Here is an 18,044-nt window from a genome sequence, read left to right as displayed (position 1 = left end):
GGCCCCCCCCCCCCCCCCAAAATGGAGACCTTGGGAGACAAGTGATGGGGAAGGATCTGTGCTTCTCTCCTGAATTCCTGCAAGTTCCGTGCTTCATTAGTCAGGCTGGAGATGTGATGCCCCAGCTGTGCTAGCAGATCCTTTTCATCATCTCAATCAGCTTTTCCAGCAGAGGAGCAGAGCAGCTCTGGTGGTGGGGAAGGAGGGTCCCCTGGTGAGACTCCCTGTTGTCACTGTGCCAGGGGACCAGGCGCCTGCTGCATGGTCAGCCCTTGCAAGCAGGAAGGGAAGGTGACATGGGAACTTTAAGCTACTTCAAAATTATTATTATGCTGCTGGAGGCTATTTTATGTGTTTTGAACCATTTGTTTATGTTTAAAAAAAAATAATCTCTTAAGTGATGTCATTTGTGCCACCCAGGTGGCAGATTGAGTGGTCCAGGCATGTGCTCTTCACAAACACTCCCATCACCAGGCTCGGGTAAACAAGAAGATACATATTTTATTTTATTTTTTTCCTGAGTTGACTTCAGTTTTTCTTCAAAGGAGTAGAGGTGGGAGAAATGAAAACAACCATGGACCAAAATGCGTAAGAGGCGTATGATGAAACGCTTATCAAAATTCCTAAATGGGAGCGCAGCAAAAATAGAAAACTAGACCCAGTAAGAAGGCGGCGTTGCCGAGGAGGGAGAGAGGGATTGCCGTGCAGCTGCCCGTCGCACACACACACCCGTGGGGAGCAGGATGGCTGCTTGGTAACGGGGTAGTTTGTTGGACTAGTACATGTCCGAGAACAAAGTGCTCAGAAATAGAGAAGAGTGTGGCTTTGGTCAAAACGAAGCGGGGAAAAAACAAACCCAAAATCTCTACCCTTTGTCAGGGGAAAAAGCTCCTCAAGGCAACATTTCCCTGGAGAGGAAATATCTCTTCTCAGTGGTAGGGCAGAAGCTCAGTGCAAGAGGCAGGGTCTCTCTTCTACAGTCCTCTGAGGTTATCAATGGAGACTTCATCGTCTTCAGCTGCTTGTCACTGCAGAAGAAATTTCGCAGTAATGTCAAGATTGGCAGTGTTATCTCCACTCTGCCAAGCTCTTCCCCCCTCACCATAATTTGAGAATCCTTATGATATAAAAGGCTCTTGATCTTGAGACAGTGACGCCTGGAGCCAGCAAGTACCTGCAACAGCAGGTACCCCAAGGGATGTAATAAATACCCAGGGTTTCTCCACACAGCCCTACTTCCAATTGGAGCTTTGTTCCACCATAGTTTGATAGGTTGAAAATTTGTCACATAGATGTAGACTGTTGGTTCCTCTGATTTACTACTGCAACCAGGGTAGTTGTTTATCATCTCATGGGGACTGTGACCCCAGGGCTGCAGACTCCGCCAGACCCCAGACCCTGCTCAGCTCTGGGGACCTCGCTTAGTTCCTGGCTCCTTTGCAAGAGAGATGTGATGGGCACTGGCCGTGTACCCAACATGCTGCTCCCAGGGAGAAATCAGCCTTAAAAATGGGGTGCAAACAGTAAGCAGAGATGTGTTTTTAGTAATAAGATTTTTTTTTAAATTTGTTTTCAGTTTATTTTTCGACTGTGCTGCCCTCTTGTGTTAAATATTAAAAGAAATGTTATAAGGTGGAGGTAGGCAATAGCCAGCTAGTAAAAGAAGTTTTTAAACAACTGCAGGTTAGAATTCTTTACATTCATACTGCTAACGCTTTCTCGTCCACACTCAAGCACAAGAACACGGCAGAAATAGTGCTTAATGCAAAACTGTCAGTGGCTTGTCAGTGTATTTGATGTTTATAAGTGTCTTTGGGAGGATTTAGTGCTGAAAAATTGGCCTCTGCACTTTTCATACTTTTGGGGTTTTTTTCCTCCTTTAGAAATCGTCCGAGCGATGACACATGTCATAAATCAAGGCATGGCGATGTACTGGGGGACGTCCCGCTGGAGCGCTATGGAGATCATGGTAAAGTCAATTTTTAGGAAAGCGTTTACACTTGGTAATTGTGTTTCCAGGCTGCAGAGTCTGCTGAAAGCCACGCTGGGAGCTGGACTGCAAGCGTAGGTCTGGGCTGGGGATGTTTGTGTTTTACTCCATCCAACATATTTTCACCTGTGTCCAATGTCAAGTAGGAGAAGATGGGCTGATCTAGTTGGCTTGGGTGTCTTGGATCATTTATTTGAGGTTTTTTTCAATTTGGCTTTATTTGGCTGACTTAAAGACTTCTAGCAAATTGCCTGTTTGATGTCCTTACCTGTGGCCACTAATGCCCCATTTATGATGTGGCTCCTGGCAGCAGCTTCATGACAGGGAACAGTCCCCGCTTCTCTGCTTGTGTCCTGTCTAGAGGTGCAGATGGGAAATATTCCTGCTTGGCTGCAGGGACCTCCTAACTGGCTTTACCTGAAAAGCCCCAGACTGGGGGAACCAGCATTCTGATGGCTCATCCATAACGTTTTGTCAGAAGCATTTGTTGCTGCCCAGAGAAGCTGTGGCTGTCCCATCCCTGGAGGTGTTCAAGGCCAGGTTGGATGGGGCTTTGAGCAACCTGATCTGGTGGAAGATGTCTCTGCTCAGGGCAGGGGAAATTGAACTAGATGACCTTTCAAGGTCCCTTCCCACCCAAACCATTCTATGATTCTAAGAGATGCCAGGAGCACCCTGCCAGTCCCTGCTTCTTGAGGTGGGATCAAAACATGACAAAGAAGCTCAACACCAGCCATCCCAGCTGGGAAGATGTTTGGCTTGTTGCTGCACTGGTGCTGAAGCAGCTTTGGGCTGGAGGAGGCAGAAGGTGGGCACGTGCCTCACTGCAGCAGGGGCAGCACAGCCAGGGATGGGGCTGTGTTTCTGGGGTGGCATTCCTGGGGATGTGTGTGGCCTTGCTAAGGGACAGCAAAACTTGAGTTTGTTGGCTCCTGTACACTCAAGGCATGTTGGCTGGTAGGTTATGTTTTACTTCCTGAAGTATTTCATCTACTAATTTCCTTTCTCTAGGAAGCCTACTCCGTAGCCAGGCAGTTCAACATGATACCACCTGTGTGTGAACAAGCTGAATACCATCTTTTTCAGAGAGAGAAAGTGGAGGTTCAGCTGCCGGAATTATATCATAAAATAGGTGAGACCGAGACTGCTGTGCCTTTTGGCTATTTCATTTACAGAAAGAAATATGGAGCAGGCTGATCTGGGGCTCTAGATGGGAACAGTGCTCTCCTCCCCTGGATCTGAAGGGGACAGAGAAGTATCTATCTAATAACCTAAAGGAAAAACCAGCTTACCCTGCCCTTAATAGAAATAGGTGCTAATATAATAGGTGTGAGACTCAAGGCAGCATGGGTGTAGGAGATGCCTGGGCTGAGAAGCAGGAATTCAGGTACTTTGATGCAGCAGGAGCCAGGATGGGGCTGGAGGCTCTCACAAGAAGGTTTTGGATTAATAAACTAGTCAGTGTCTTCCAGGAAGATGCTGCTGATGCATCATTAAGTGAACATCACTGCCAGTGGCAATAGAAACAAGCAGCAATTGTTTTGCTTTTATGTTTTTAACTGAAAGTCCTATTTCTGATACAACTCTGACTTCTCCCAATCTGCTAAAATCTCCTTCACTGCTTTCTCTGCAGGGGTCGGAGCAATGACGTGGTCTCCACTAGCCTGTGGGATCATCTCAGGGAAATATGGCAACGGGGTTCCTGAAAGCTCAAGGGCTGCACTAAAGGTATGGTTTTTTTGTTGCGCGTTTGAGAAAACTAGATGTGCTGCTTTTGTGAGGGCAGGAAAATAACAAAGGGAAAACAGTTCCCTCGTGAGAAGGCTGGCCTGAGTGCTGCTGTATTGATGGATCTGCTCGGTTTCTCTGGCAACCATGCTCCAAAGAGCGGGAGAATCTGGGTTATAGAGATGCTTTGGGTTCCCCACTGCAGTGAGCTGAGGGCTGTGAGCTGGCAGTGGGGCAGCGTGCCATCAGAGCCAGGCTCTGATGAAAGATGCTGTCACCACCTTACATCACCTGGACATTGTCAATGAGAAGGCACGAGCCTGGGGTTTCTGTTGCTTTTGTTCCTGGCCGGTTGACACAGCTGCTGTAAAACCTCTTCACCACACGCAGCACCATGGTCACCACAGGGCTTGGTTTCTCCCACAATTATCCTGGTTTTACTTTTATTGGATGTTACAGGGCCTCTTCCCATATTGGCAGGCATATTAATTAGTGGTTTGAAAAACAGCAGCGCATTAAAACATCATGGATTTAGAGAAAAACTCAACCAAACCTGTATTTGAGGCTCTGTATCAGCTGATGGGCAAAAGCTAACGCCATGTGACAGTTGCCAGCAGACAGATCCAAGTCCCCTTGCTGGTTTTTGCTCATCTTGCTGCTTTTTGAAGGACAGGTGCAGTCTACACTGACTGACTTACAAAGGGCAGCATTTTCAAATGTGGTATTTCATTGCATTTGAGATTTTTTTTTTCCAAAATAAAATATATTATTAATATTTGGTAAAAGCTAGCAAAGTGGGTAGCATTGCAGGGAGGAGTCCAAATTAAATTGATGAGAGTGAAGCAGAATCAAGTTTCAAGTTTGGAGCTGGGAGAACTAAAATCTCGGCATCGTTAAATAAATTTTCTAAACTTGAATGGTAGTAATAAATCTTGAACAAGATCAGATGTTCTCTCAAAATGTTTTTGGGAGTCTGTGTGTCAAAATGTTCTCAAGTTGACTAATATTTCACTTTTTTTTTCCACTCTGTGATGGGATCCAGTGGTCCAAAAACAAAACTGGGGAGGTTCCAGGTTCCGGACTGAGCCCATGAGTTGCGTAAAGCCAGAGAGATACAGACATAGGCTCTTGCAGGAAACATCCTGGTCCTGTTGTAATTGCTTTGAATAGCAAAGCATTGTGTTATTCAGCCCCCATTACCTCCTGGGTTGGCTGTGACTTTTTAAGAGCTGTTTATAATTACCTTAAATGTTCCACTTTGGGAGATTACAGCTAACAGGCGATTGCAATGTAATTCCTCTGCAGTGCTACCAGTGGCTGAAAGAGAAAATCATCAGTGAGGAAGGCAGAAAGCAGCAGGTGAAGCTGAAAGACCTGTCGCCCATCGCCGAGCGCCTGGGCTGCACACTGCCTCAGCTGGCTGTCGGTAGGTGACGGGGTGGGGGACAGGACCACTGTCCCTGTGTCTTGGCCTGTTTCTGGTGCCACACATGCATCACCTGGCTCACATCCTCGTAGTGCAAAGGGTAACACTCTGAAATGCAGACCCAAAGTTTGTGCCTTATGAAACCTTGTACAAACCTCTAAAGCTACAGGCGTTCCCTTAGTGCTCCCATCATTTAAGTATCAGTATTGTTAACTGACCTGTGCATCTTCTTGGTAGTGCTGGAGGAGTAAAGTGAAGGTTGACAAGTAATAGTGTCATTATTTTTCAAATAGAACTAGAAGCTCTGACAAGCTTTAGTATCTGGAGTAAATGCCGTGTCGTGAAGCCCGTGTTCCTGACCGTCTTGTGCCTTTATTCCCAGCATGGTGCCTGAGAAACGAGGGAGTGAGCTCTGTTCTTCTAGGATCTTCCAACCCAGAGCAGCTCATAGAGAACCTCGGAGCCATACAGGCAAGTGCAAGTGGTGGTGGCACCTCAATAGAGGTGGGGGGGTTCGCCACTGACCAATTCCCTTTGGGGGTAACACCAGCACACCTTGATGCTAGTGCATCTCTTAATGTAGCTTTAATACTTTGTATTTTGTTTTCAACATCTTCCAGTTCTAGTTAGGCACGTTAATTAGGCAAACCTATGGTCCATCACCTTGATTTACCACCGTTTGTGGTAGCTATAGCCATATAGCTATAACAACAAGAGGGTGGCATCAACAGCATTTTTCTACTATTGATCTAAAAGCCTACTTTTAGATAAAAGCAAGCGACCCGATTTCAGGACATGTTGTGATAAATTCTGCACCAAGTCTCCCGCAGGGCACATGTCACCTGCACCCACCTAAATTATTCTCTGTTGCTTTTCACAACAAGAGCTTCCTCTGATGTTCTTGCCACCAGCTTGCTTTCCACTGCAGCTGAGCAATATCGTGCAGAAGAAGATTAGGAACACTTCTGTGATTCTCTCACTGGGTAAAGACACTACAGTAGTTTCTCCTTTAAAGGAAAAAAAGTATTAGCTGAATGTTTAAATACCTGTCACACAAAAAGCCAGAGGAAATGTTCTTTGATAAAATCTAGATTTAAACTTGGAAAAACCTTTAATAGAAGCTTGATTAAACATTGGTTTTCTCTTACCCCTAGGTCCTTCCAAAGATGACATCCCATATTGTAAATGAAATAGATAATATTCTGGGAAATAAGCCCTACAGCAAGAAGGACTACAGATCATAATGCAATGCATGAATTACCTGGACTGCATGGTTTAGAAGTGCTCTGTACAGAAGTACAGCCCCGAATTAATATCCGGTCATAAGAATCATTCAGCAGCTTGCTGCTCGGTGTCTACTGTCACTGGATCCTTCGAGATGTGTGCTGTTGCTACTAATCTGCAGTGAAATTTAAAAGCACAGTTGATCTCTCTTCTAACTGAGAATAATCTTGTATTTTCTTACCTTCGACCAAATTCATTAATTTTTACTTTACTCTTAGCACCTCATGCTTGTGCTGTGAAAAACACATGTAAAGCAAAAAATAATTTATAACCTTCAGGTACTTGGTAATTAAAGAAGGATGTACAGATCTATTTTTTCAATGAAGAAAAGCCAGATACAACTTAAGGTTTTAATAAAACCACATTTGGGAAATCTCAACTATGAAGTTTCTTCAGGTTAACAGACAGAAGGGGCAAGCTCAAATTTTCCGTTTTCTTTTTTATGCTGAATATATGCTTTAGATTTTGTTTGTAGTTGAAGAAAAAAATGTAAGACAGAGAATTAGTTAGAAATTAGATAGCTGAGCTCCTAACTATACAGTTATTTTAGGTGCAGAGTGCTCCTGGGAAGTATTTCTGAGTACAAGCCAGAAGAGCACAGTTAGAAAACCTGAACACGCATGTCAGGTGAATAAAAACAACAGCTGTTTGCAAAATTCTAATTCTACATCAACCTTAAACCAAGAAATCTATGGCAAAATACCGGGTTTTGCATCTGTAGAAACCTGCCTCTACTTTTGCCTGCTTGTAGACATAGCTACGGCAAATTTCAATATTTATGAGCTTTTAAGGATATAGGTACTTATAAATATATATATATATATATATATAATATATAGCTGCTGAAAAATACCAGAAAAAAATCAGGTATGTACTTTGGAGGGCTACATTTGCTTTAACTTGTTCTGGAATCGGGCATAAGTAAATGCATAGTATTTTTAAGACACATTTTAAACAGGTAGGGGTTTTTTTGGTGAGCATTTCATCTCTCCACAGGAGTGGAAAATTAATTTGCCCATCTTAAGAACGACATCATATTTTACCAGGAATTTGCTTTGTAAAAGGCACCTTATGATTTCAGTAAGTAGTTCTCTCTCGTACTGAGTCTGCGTACTTTGGGCACATACTTCCCAGGGGTACGGCTATGTACAGTATTTGTAGGACCCTTGTATTCTAGTCCCCTTAACTCCAGGGTATCTGCAGAGCGTGGGCAGCCTTCCTGTGGGCACTTGGGTTGTCTTCTCCTGTATTTAATCCAATGAGCTATGGTATGTGTAAATGAACTTAGCCGCTGTGTATCCAGAAATGCAGTCTGACGTTGACTTCTGCTTGGACACAATAAAGGCATTTTGTGCATCTAATTTTATACTTAGAGACCTGTTACTAACAGCGAGACTGATTTTGAAACGGCAGTGATTTGTGTTGAAAATGGATGTGTATCGTTCCACAGGGGAACACTAATCTCTTCAGCTGTACCCAGGTTGGGCAAGGGACAATGACCTCGGGCAGAGGAGGGTAGCTGAGAAGCAAAGGGCTGGTCTGGCTGCGCATCTCCGAGAAGGTACTTCTAGAAGTTGGTCTGCTAAGGCAGACAGCAGTTGTATGCAACATTTTGGTCCAAAATAAACACAATGTGAACGTCTTCCGGACAGTTCACTGAGACCCCACTGCAGTTCAGCCACCAGCCTCTGCAAAGAGACCCTGGTCAGTCACAGCTGGTGGAGGTGGAGACCACCACTGAAGTACTGCTCACCTTCCTGGTATTGCTTTCACTGCCCTGGGCCACATCCCCTAACTCTGCAGTATTTGCTGTGAAAATTAACTATTTATATAATTTAAAATCTGCTTCATGGGCAGTGCAAAGGCTTTGACCACTACAGAGTTAACAGCTTTATTGTTCTAACAGTATAATTCTTCTTCCCGTAGCAGACTAGTTCCTTTTCTTACCTCTGGGTGTACAATTTAATTTTTTCTCTTCCCTTTATCAGATACCTGGGAATCTAGCAACATATTAAAAATATAATAATTCCCCCAATATTTTCTTTAAATATTTGAAAATGAGATGGCACTGTCCCTCACTTAGAGCAAAAGCTTAAAAGTCAGCTTGGCTAATGCTCTGAGGGCAATGGGATGCCAAGCAGCAGCCTAGCTTTAGGCTTCAGCATTATACTGAAGAAACTGGGTGCGGCTATGGGGAGTGTGAGAGAAAAAATAACCAGCCTCATAGCAAACAAAAATAATAATAACTAAAAAAAAAAAAAAGCAAACCCACAAAATCCCCACTGCTTTCAACAGAAAAAGAAAAGACTAGGCTTTCTGTAAAAAACAACCTACCCCACCCACCCGCTTTTCTTTCAGGTTGTCAATGCTGCAACATTCTCTCCCCAGAAAATTCTGACACACGCGATGCTCCAGGCCTCAGCAACTGTCAACAGCAGAAAACTAAGGTAAGATGAAAAGCTGTTAATAAAAGACTCAGCGAACTGACAGTAATAGCAGAAGAAAGCGCTGCTTCAAATCACTTTTCTCTAGACGGCAGAGTTCCTGGAAAATACGCCTGCCACCTTCTGAAACACCCGACAGGGCACTCTTATCCCTACCAACACTGACAACTAAAATGAGTACATTAGTGTTGTCTGCTCATGGGCCTGAATTTAAGTGCTGTGTATTTTTGGTAGGAGCTGAGCAAATCTCCAGTGATGAGCAAAACAGCAACTGAGCAGTCAACTTAGTCTCATGTTTGATTCTGACCATTTATAGAAGTTTGTTAGAAATTTGTTTTACATGTGCTAAATACTTAGACTAAATGCATACAAATTATACCCTTTATAATAAGTGACAGGCCAAGGAAAGTAAAATTATGAAAGGCAGGTACCAGCAATATATTGAAAGGAGCAAGTCTCCCCTCAGTAGTCAATAAGCAGGCAGAAGTGATAAAGAAAACTCCACGTATTTTGAGGGAAAACAATCAAGTTAATTTGAAGAGTGTTAAATGAGTGACCAGAAAAGTAATTTCAATGGCAGCTCTAAAGTGCACCAAACCCACTGGAATTTTTATGATGCAAGCACGTGAACACTATTACCTTTACTGGGAAGTAAAAGTAAATTATGCAGTGGCATGTTGAGATTTAGGACCCTCATCCAAACCCCAATCCCAAAGGATGCTGGAGAGAGAAGTAGTGTAGTAGTCAGCAGGCACTGGGTAATCAGGTAACAGTTTTGTGAGACTGTCTTGGTTGTGTTTGTCAGAAACAGAGGCATTACACACTCAGCATACTGTAAGGCAAGCCAGATACAGTTTCCTGCACTTCAGAGTCTTCATTTTACATAAATACAAATCTTATTGAACTAAAGATTACCAAAGTAATTGCTACATTAAATCTGACTAAGCTTTCTCTTTCTTCCCTGCTTAGGATTCTGAATCTGTAATGGCAATAGTTGCAACTTCCACAATGCATTTCTATCAACAGTAGTAGAGCTTTTAACATAACAGCTGCTTTACTGATAGCATGAAAAAAAGGAAAAGGATTGTCTGATAAACCCATTATAAAAGCCAGCTAAAGCATTTTTGTTAAGCTGTGCCAGGAAAACCGGCAAGTGGGGTTTTTTATATTTATTTACAACTTTTGAGATGAATGAAAAAGAAAAAAAACAACCAACAACCTAGTATGATCAAACCACTTCAAAAGCATTTTTCTAAGAGTCTTAGTTTTGTCCTAACTCTCAAGTTACTGAAAATTGAAGAGTATTTCCAATGAAAACAATATATATGTTGTGACTTCCAGAAGACTCCTCTCTTCTGGAAGCAGAAAGAGTCCACAAAGCTACACACGCTGCTTGCCCATGAAAATATTCTTTTAAAAAAAAAAAAATAAAATTAAGAAATGAAATACAATTAATTAAATGACAAAAAGCCTCCTTTTTATTAAAACTTCTCAAGTTACAATGGTAAATGGTGGATTGTCGCTTTTTATGATGAGGGAGTTTGGCTCTTATACCAGTCACCAAACTCCCAGGGGAATTCTGTTACAGGTTTTAAGGACAACCGTTTGTGCTGCTGTGGTGTGCTTGGCTAAAGGCCTGCAGTACCATCACACCCAGCAGTGCTTCCCAAAGGTGGGCTGGTAACTGCTCACACACCATTTCCTTTCATTGCTAAGTAAAAAAAAAAAATTGCTCAGTTATTGAATAATACCATGTAAAGATACCAAAACTAAATATAATTCAGTCGTTTTGGATTCAAACCCTCCCCCCCACATACTCTCAAGCAGTCACACTATTAAAAAAAGGGATTCCCATTCCACCTTTAAACGTTTGTATGGCAGTTGAACCCTCTCACAGAAATAAACTGGTGGGATTTTTTTGTCTACTTGGATCCTGTAGAGAGCAGGGCAATCAGTCCAGATGAAGCGCTTATAGAAAGAATATAATTGCTGCAGAGAAAAGGTTAAGGACATGTACTTGTAAAGAAACCACTACTTTTGTATGGAACACTTAGCAGAAGTTTTATGAAAAAGAGGGAATTGAAATGGTTTTTCTCTGTAAGAGTTTTAAAATGGCAATATTGTAACTTGAAATACAGCTGACAATCAAGACTGTTAGTAGGATGTTGAAATGTACTTAACTTCAAAATTATGTCATCCGTAGAGTTTAGCCTGTTCTTAAAAGTAGTTTTAAATACTGCTCAATACTGCAGAACTTCCATTAACATATGTGGTCCTGATTGGCAGTACTTTTTTTACTTCTATAGTTACTGAAATTAAGCAATCCTGTAAGGTAAGAGCACCTGGCAACTCAAACTGACAGTGTTTCTGTAAGAACATGACCTGCCTCCTCATTTCACAATTACAATGGAAATGGCAAAGCCACAGGAATTCCTGTATATTGTCCAAGGGATATCCTTAAAACATCTCGTGTCAGATGTAAAGCTTTTATGTGATTGGGAGATCTTTTTTTTGTATTCTCTATTTTTATGTTGGAGTGTTCCTAAGCTGAGGTACTACAACAAACTGCATGTATCAACAAAGTAATCTCACAACTGACATGACAAATTCAGCTACTAACAACAACAAGTAGGAAAAAGACTGGGTTTGTTTCAAGCATGGTAATAAAGGATACACAGTGGGGTTGAAGTTCTTCAGCACAAAAAACGAAGCAATGATGACCAAGACCAGAAAAAGAGTATTGTTGTAGAAGATGGAGAAAGTTGTTGCTTCATAGTCTGCCACTTCATTTTTCTTCCACAGAATTCTAGGAACAAGTAGAGACATTATTTCAAACATATTTAAATGAACGTACATCCTGTCACACCCACCATTATGAAGTGACTGACACCCAGAGGTGCAGTGAATCACATACTGCTGCTCATGTCATAGCCAGCTTCCAAAAGACAGAGCGCAGCAAGAACTACCAGTCAACTCACTAGTTAAAGACAAAACCCTGCATATGCTATGCACTCGTACCCTTGAGTGACTTATGCTTTGTTTTTACCAGGCACATCAAACCTAGTGCTTTATAAATCATGTGTTTTGTGAGATTGTACCCCTTAGATGCATGTACAGAAAACAAAACAACATTCAAGCAACAGTCCCTAACATCCTGCCTAGAGTCTCAAAGATACCAGGCAGTATTACAAAGGAGACAAGAGAATAAAGAGGATTACCTTTCATCCTTTTCCTTACGAGACATCTTCCTGTTGTCTGCCTCAGACAGCTTGCGAGTGACTTCTTTGGAAACAGCATCTTCTCTTTTCTGGGCTACTCTGTAAGAAACACCATTGAAGTTGGAAAATGAAAATAAAAAACCCCCAGGGTTATAGGAAGTTGTATTTGCAGTGAGAAATAAAACTTAGCCAAGACACTGCAAACTGAAGGGGACAACAAGTAGTAATCAAATTACTAAAAGCATTAGTCAAATATAGTTTGTGGCAGCACCCACTGAGAACAAAGGTAGTTTTGCTATTTCAGCATACTCTTAGCCAACAAGACTAGCTTATTCCATAATTACAAGTGAGATGACAAAACAATTAGGAGATACTTCTGCATCTATACTTCTAAAATAGTTTTTGGAGAAACATTTCAGACATTCTTACTCATTAAAAAGGAGTTGTAAATGTTGGTTTTATTAAACTATTTAATATGAAATTCTACTTCAAACAGCGACCAAACTTACTTGTGTTTGAGAACAAACTTGACATTCTTATAGGCAAAAGCTACTAGATAGGTACTGATGAGGGTCATTACGCTATACAGGACCGCGGACTGAACAAGATCCATATGCCATATCCTCCAGTAAAGCCCTTAAAAGAAAAAGAAAGAAAAAAAAAGACATTTTGAGTAGGTTTTTTTCCAAGAGAAATGCCCCCGCAGGAATCCTATGTAGCTTATGAGCTCTGTAATTCAGCACTGGCTCTGCCAGACCAAACCCAGTTCCTGCAAAATCACTTGGAGGTTTCTGGACTGCATTAAAAAATACTTTCGAACAGAGAAACCTGCTTTTGGCTGAAAGGGGCCCGAGGAGAGCAGGTCAGACCCTGCCGAGCAGCGGCCCGGCGCAGACAGCCCGCCAGCCTCCCCCGGCGCTGCTGCTGACACGTCAGTACTCCACCTCGACCATCTTTAAAACCACAGACCGACCACCCTCCCTCGCTGCTCCAAACGGGACCGGCTTCGAAGCCGGGTTTCACCCAGCACGGACACGGCCGAGATAATCCCGCCCGGGGTCCCCTCAAAGCTGGTCGGGGCGGGGGGCAAGGCGAGCACCGGCAGCCCCGAGATCCCCCATCCGCACCCGGCAGCGGGCCAGGAGCCCGAGGGGGGCTGTCAGGAGGCCCTGGCCTCCCTCAGGGCCTGCTGTCCGCCCTGAGCTTCCCCTCAGGGCCTGCCCCCCGCCTCAGGGACCCTCATCACCATCCCCCCCCTGCCCCGGGACTCCCCCGCCGCTCACAGATGGGGATGGCGGAGACGATGAAGGCGTTGCCGAAGAAGAGCGCGGAGGACTTGGCGGAGAGGTTGCGGCTGAAATCCTGCAGGAGCAGATCCTCCTCCGACTGCTGCCGCCCGCCGGGGCCGCCCTTGGGAGCCATGGCGGGACGCGGACCGTGGCACCGTCAGCGCTACACGAGACCGCTTCCGGGTCGGGCCCCGCCAGCCCGGGAGGGGGCGGGCCGGTCCCACAGCACTTCCGGGTGACGGGCAGGTGCTGCTTTTCCCGGCCGTTACGGCCGTTACAACCGTTATGGCCGTTGACTCCCTCACGGCCGCCCTGGTGCGCTGCCAGCTCGCCCCCCGCCCCGGGCTGCCGGGCGGCGCCGCCCAGCCCAGCTCCCGGGAGGCCGCGGCCTGCGGGCCCCGGTGGCCGAGGTAAGTGAGTAGTGGAGGGGGCGGCGGAGGCCGCGCTCCCGGCGGGGCTCCCGGTAACGGCTGGAGTTTGGGAACCGGCGCGTTTCCTCTGGGATTTTTCTTATTTATTGTTTCAATTTATGGCAGTGTTGCCTCATCTGTCCCCGACACACACCGGCCTGGGGAGCCACAGACGGTGGGGGTTTTGTCACCACAGTTAGTGATAACAGCACGAGGGAGAGCACAGAAATTTTGGGGCTTGACAGTAGCGTCTTGCTGGAGAGTGCTGAGGGCTTGCCGGTGTGACAGAGCTTTAGGGAGGCTGCCCCAGTGTCCTGGGGTGACTGTAGCACTCCTTGTCTCTTGGGACAGCGCTTTTTCCTTAGTATTTCTAATGTTTTTGAGGAAACTTCATTTAACAAAGTGTATATCTTTTTAAAATTTAGTTGAAGTTGATGTGTGGAAACAAACCTTTCAACTCGAGGGGAGTTATAAACAGGTATGTTTATTACGGCACCGGGTGCAAGGGGGATTTCTCCTCCTAACTTGCACACCCCCTCTCAAAACAGGGGATGATTTATAACACAAAACATACATATATGAGGTTAGGGGATGGGCTATTACAATTAGTTCTGGGAATAGGTGGGATTATTCTAATTGTTTCCAGGAATTTATTAAAATATGTCTCCTGCTCTGGGTGTATGCGTACTGCCTCCTGGTGATCTCCTTTGGGGGTCTTTGGGAGGAAGGCCCCGAGTCTTCTTCATGGTGAACTTTTTCCCTTTGATGAGTTGGAACATCTCCTGAAGGCACGACAGGTGTGTTCTGCTAACTTCAGCTTCAAAGTTCCTGTTATCTTGTGCAACAGACCATATAGTTCCTATTGGCATGCTAAAGATACATGTTTCTTAAGTAACTTTTCTATAGCTTTACCCTTAGTTCCTGGCTCCTGCTCCAATTCCCCCCTTTCCTAATGCATTAGTAAATTAATTTACTTGCTCTTACAAAATACTTTCTTTCTCTAAACACTTCTTAAAATATTTTCCTGACTCAATTTTCTGACGGAGTTGATGCTTCTTCCATAATTCATAATCATCTGTCGCCCTTTTGGCACAACATGGAAAACATCTAAATAAAATACAAACTGTAAATCCTAAAGCAATTATTGTGATTAATAAAACAAGCCAAGCAAAATTATGTAGCCATGAGGTTAATTTTTCCCAAAGATCAGAGGAGCCAAGTGAAGTGTCATCTTGAGATACTTGATGTAATACTTTTGACTGTTGCCAAATCCGTGCTATGTCTGTCTCAATTCTTTTCTCTTGATTGATATAGGAACAACAGCTTTGGTTTATTATTAAACAGACTCCTCCTTCTTTTGCCTTGATTAAATCCAGGGCCATACGGTTTTGTAGAACCATCTTACCAAGGGATGATACTTCGGTTTGTAGTCCTTGGATAGCATCTACAGTAAGACTCTCAATTTTTTCCATAGTGGCTGAAATATTTACTATAGCCTTTTCTAATTCGCTTACTCCTAATTGGGCAAAAAGCCATCTCGCAAAGCTATGAAAAGCTGAGGGCCTTTCTGCAAGGGGATTATTTGGGATCTCGCGTACTTTCCGCCAGTGTGTCCGCATAATTCCTGGTGGAAGATGCGAGTGATTGTATATTCTATTCTGGGGAATCACATATCCTAACGTACAGACCCCATCCCAGTAGTCAGGTAATGATTTTCTAGCATGCCCATCCCCACATAGCCACCAGACTCCATCAGGAATACAACTATAAGAATAATTGAGCCATAATGCTATTATCACTGCTTGTGGACACCCGCCATGGCTCTCATTGATGGTCCTCCCCCTTTCACATATAGTCCCATTAAGATCTGCAGTTAAGTCAAGATTAAAATCTCCAACCTTTGGGGCGGTATCATTGTGTCTCTTTATGAATATTGGCCTTTCCAATATTTGCAGATCAAATTTAAGTGGGTAGATACTACTATTCCCACAGGTATATCTTGGAACTTCGTGGCCTTTTGGAGGTATTGGACTCTGGTGCCCCCAACAAAGAGTTTCACCATTAGGGAGGTGGGATTGTCTTTGGTTCGGAGCACAGCCACCCCCCACCTTCCATAAAATACTGTCCCCTGTAGGTGGAGTAGAATTGTTTAGATTGTCATAAGGCCAGCTCCAATTCGCGTAAGACACTGGTATTCCAAGGAGTGGAAATTCTAAATTTCCTTTGGGGAGAGCTGTGCACACCCAACAGTCAGAGAGGTTCAAACTATCTACTACCGATTTGGTCATTTGTACGTATGAGTTCTGATCCCATGCTCCCACAGTTCCTGACCATAACCCCATGATGGCAATGATTAACGTCCATCTTTTCATTGAATATGTAGTTTCAAAGGTCTGGCTTATGTTGACTTCCATTGTGGTTTAGGGGCTTTCTTAACTCTGGTATGATGGATCCAGGATGCTCGGTCCTTGATTTTTATAGCTGTATGAGAGGTCAGTAGTACTTGGAAGGGACCTTCCCACTTCGGCCTCAACGGTGAATCTGCAAAAGACTTAACATATACATAATGTCTGGGTTCAATATTATGTACTGGTCTGTCCAACCCATGAGCTCTAGTTCCCAAGACCAGTTTCTCTACTTCCTGGAGCTGTTTCTGTAAGCTTATTATATAGTCCTTAGGAATAAACAGCACCGTTTACACAACGGACAGGCATTAGTACCAGCTCCTCTCCAGGGACTTGAGAGGGTATGACCTCTTGCCAATCCTCCCATACATTAGTACATTATTGATTCTTAACACTGTCCAAATTTCTGCAAATTACTCATTTTAGTTCTCCCAAATGTTCAATCTTTTCCCGGTCTGACCAGTTCCCACATTGAGGACACCAGAAATTGGCCCCCCAGTCTACCCAAACCTCCTCGTCACGAGCAAAACACTTTATAACAGAGATAGGATTACAGGATACACCTTCGGTCCTGTGTAGAGGACATTCCCAATCAACACCTGGATCGAACAACGCTTCCTTATGGTGTGTCATGGGCTTCGTTCATCTCCAGCCACTTCTCTCACGGGGAACGCGGAGCCAGGAATCAGAACTCCACACTCCCTTCACAGCAACGCTGTCTCAGTCACTCGTATCAATCACACAAGGGTTGTTATGGCAGACAACATCACTCAGAGGAAAAAACATGGTATTGGTTTCTTACAACATACACAACAAATAACAATGATTATAACAACACCACACGCAAGTACTGTTGTCAGAACTAAGGGATCCCAAATTACCATGAGCTGAGATACATTTATCTCACCACTAACCCAAGCTTGAGCTTTCCCTGGGGGGAGTACAAAGATTCTTTACCTTCCGTAGGACGTCTCCTCAGGACTTACAGGTATCCCCTTCGTTACAATTAAAACATACCTGCTGCATCAATTGATGGTCCCCGTCTATCCCGCAGTGATCTGGTTGATGGGAGAGTCCTCCCGAGGAATCTCGGGGGCGCCCAGAGGAGTCCGGTCCTCAGCAGGTCCTGCAGAGGGACAGAGACGGTCCCATCGGGGCTGCCAAACTGGAGCGGAAACAATCTTACAACTCGAGGGGGTTTATAAAGCAGCACGGACACAGCCGAGATGGTCCCGCCCGGGGTCCCCTCAAAGCTGGGGGGCCGGGGGGGGGGGCTCCTACGACCGCTTCCGGGTCGGGCCCTGCAAGGGGAGGGGGAGCAGGCCGGTCCCACAGCACTTCCGGGTGACGGGCAGGTGCCGCTTCTCCCGGCCGTTACGACCGTTACAGCCGTTATGGCCGTTGCTCCCCCGCGGCCGCCCCGGTGCGCTGCCAGCTCGCCCCCCGCCCCGGGCTGCCGGGCGGCGCCGCCCAGCCCAGCTCCCGGGAGGCCGCGGCCTGCGGGCCCCGGTGGCCGAGGTAAGTGAGTAGTGGAGGGGGCGGCGGAGGCCGCGCTCCCGGCGGGGCTCCCGGTAACGGCTGGAGTTTGGGAAGCGGCGAAACACCGTGGGGAACCGGTGCGTTTCCTCTGGGATTTTTCTTATTGTTTTAACTTTTGGAAGTGTTGCCTGATCTGTCCCTGACACACCCCAGCCTGGGGAGTCACAGGCGGTGCCCACAGGGATTTTGTCACCACAGTTAGTGATAACAGCACGAGGGAGAGCACAGAAATTTTGGGGCTTGACAGTAGCGTCTTGCTGGAGAGTGCTGAGGGCTTGCCGGTGTGACAGAGCTTTAGGGAGGCTGCCCCA

The 18,044-nt window shown here is 44.9% G+C and overlaps 4 protein-coding genes across 5 annotated transcripts in view; 2 read left to right on the top strand and 2 right to left on the bottom strand.

Moving 5' to 3' along the window:
- Nucleotides 1–7,789, top strand: part of KCNAB1 (potassium channel, voltage gated subfamily A regulatory beta subunit 1) — a 69,984-nt gene extending 62,195 nt beyond the window's left edge. For both annotated transcript variants that reach the window (XM_014946066.1, XM_014946067.1), the window contains exons 9-14: nt 1,884–1,969; nt 3,002–3,122; nt 3,624–3,718; nt 5,024–5,144; nt 5,527–5,615; nt 6,299–7,789. In XM_014946066.1, the coding sequence (XP_014801552.1) occupies nt 1,884–1,969; nt 3,002–3,122; nt 3,624–3,718; nt 5,024–5,144; nt 5,527–5,615; nt 6,299–6,388 (602 nt within the window). In that variant the 3' untranslated portion in view covers nt 6,389–7,789. The remainder of the gene's footprint in view (nt 1–1,883; nt 1,970–3,001; nt 3,123–3,623; nt 3,719–5,023; nt 5,145–5,526; nt 5,616–6,298) is intronic.
- Nucleotides 7,790–10,327: 2,538 nt separating this feature from the next.
- On the bottom strand, nt 10,328–13,561 carry SSR3 (signal sequence receptor, gamma (translocon-associated protein gamma)). The gene is made up of 5 exons (XM_014945903.1): nt 13,374–13,561; nt 12,600–12,726; nt 12,091–12,189; nt 11,547–11,678; nt 10,328–10,861 (listed from the first exon to the last, which is right to left on the bottom strand). Exons 1-5 carry the CDS (start codon nt 13,510–13,512, stop codon nt 10,795–10,797), a joined length of 564 nt encoding a protein of 187 aa, XP_014801389.1. The 5' UTR covers nt 13,513–13,561; the 3' UTR covers nt 10,328–10,794.
- Nucleotides 13,562–14,029: 468 nt separating this feature from the next.
- On the bottom strand, nt 14,030–17,445 carry LOC106890241 (syncytin-1-like). Its single transcript, XM_014945902.1, has 2 exons — nt 17,212–17,445; nt 14,030–16,340 (listed from the first exon to the last, which is right to left on the bottom strand). The coding sequence occupies exon 2, from the start codon at nt 16,201–16,203 to the stop codon at nt 14,770–14,772; it is 1,434 nt and encodes a 477-aa protein (XP_014801388.1). The 5' UTR covers nt 16,204–16,340; nt 17,212–17,445; the 3' UTR covers nt 14,030–14,769.
- A 127-nt stretch (nt 17,446–17,572) lies between these two features.
- Nucleotides 17,573–18,044, top strand: part of TIPARP (TCDD-inducible poly(ADP-ribose) polymerase) — a 41,823-nt gene continuing 41,351 nt past the window's right edge. The window contains exon 1 of the mRNA XM_014945898.1: nt 17,573–17,712. The gene's annotated coding sequence lies outside the window, so the exon portion shown is untranslated. The remainder of the gene's footprint in view (nt 17,713–18,044) is intronic.

This window comes from Calidris pugnax, unplaced genomic scaffold (genome assembly GCF_001431845.1).
Source record: "Calidris pugnax isolate Ruff unplaced genomic scaffold, ASM143184v1 scaffold111, whole genome shotgun sequence".
Classification (NCBI taxonomy): Eukaryota; Metazoa; Chordata; class Aves; order Charadriiformes; family Scolopacidae; genus Calidris; species Calidris pugnax.
The sequence above is the reverse complement of the archived record's forward strand: the minus strand, read 5'-3'. Positions and strand labels throughout refer to the sequence as shown.

Excerpts from the sequence above, each read along its gene's own strand:
- SSR3 (XM_014945903.1), bottom strand. The coding sequence starts at position 13,512 with ATGGCTCCCAAGGGCGGCCCCGGCGGGCGGCAGCAGTCGGAGGAGGAT. Across the intron at positions 12,190-12,599 it reads AAGTTTGTTCTCAAACACAA|AGTAGCCCAGAAAAGAGAAG; the intron begins GTAAGTTTGGTC and ends TGTTTCTTACAG. Across the intron at positions 10,862-11,546 it reads AAGAACTTCAACCCCACTGT|CAATTATATTCTTTCTATAA; the intron begins GTATCCTTTATT and ends TTTTCTCTGCAG.
- LOC106890241 (XM_014945902.1), bottom strand. The coding sequence starts at position 16,203 with ATGGAAGTCAACATAAGCCAGACCTTTGAAACTACATATTCAATGAAA.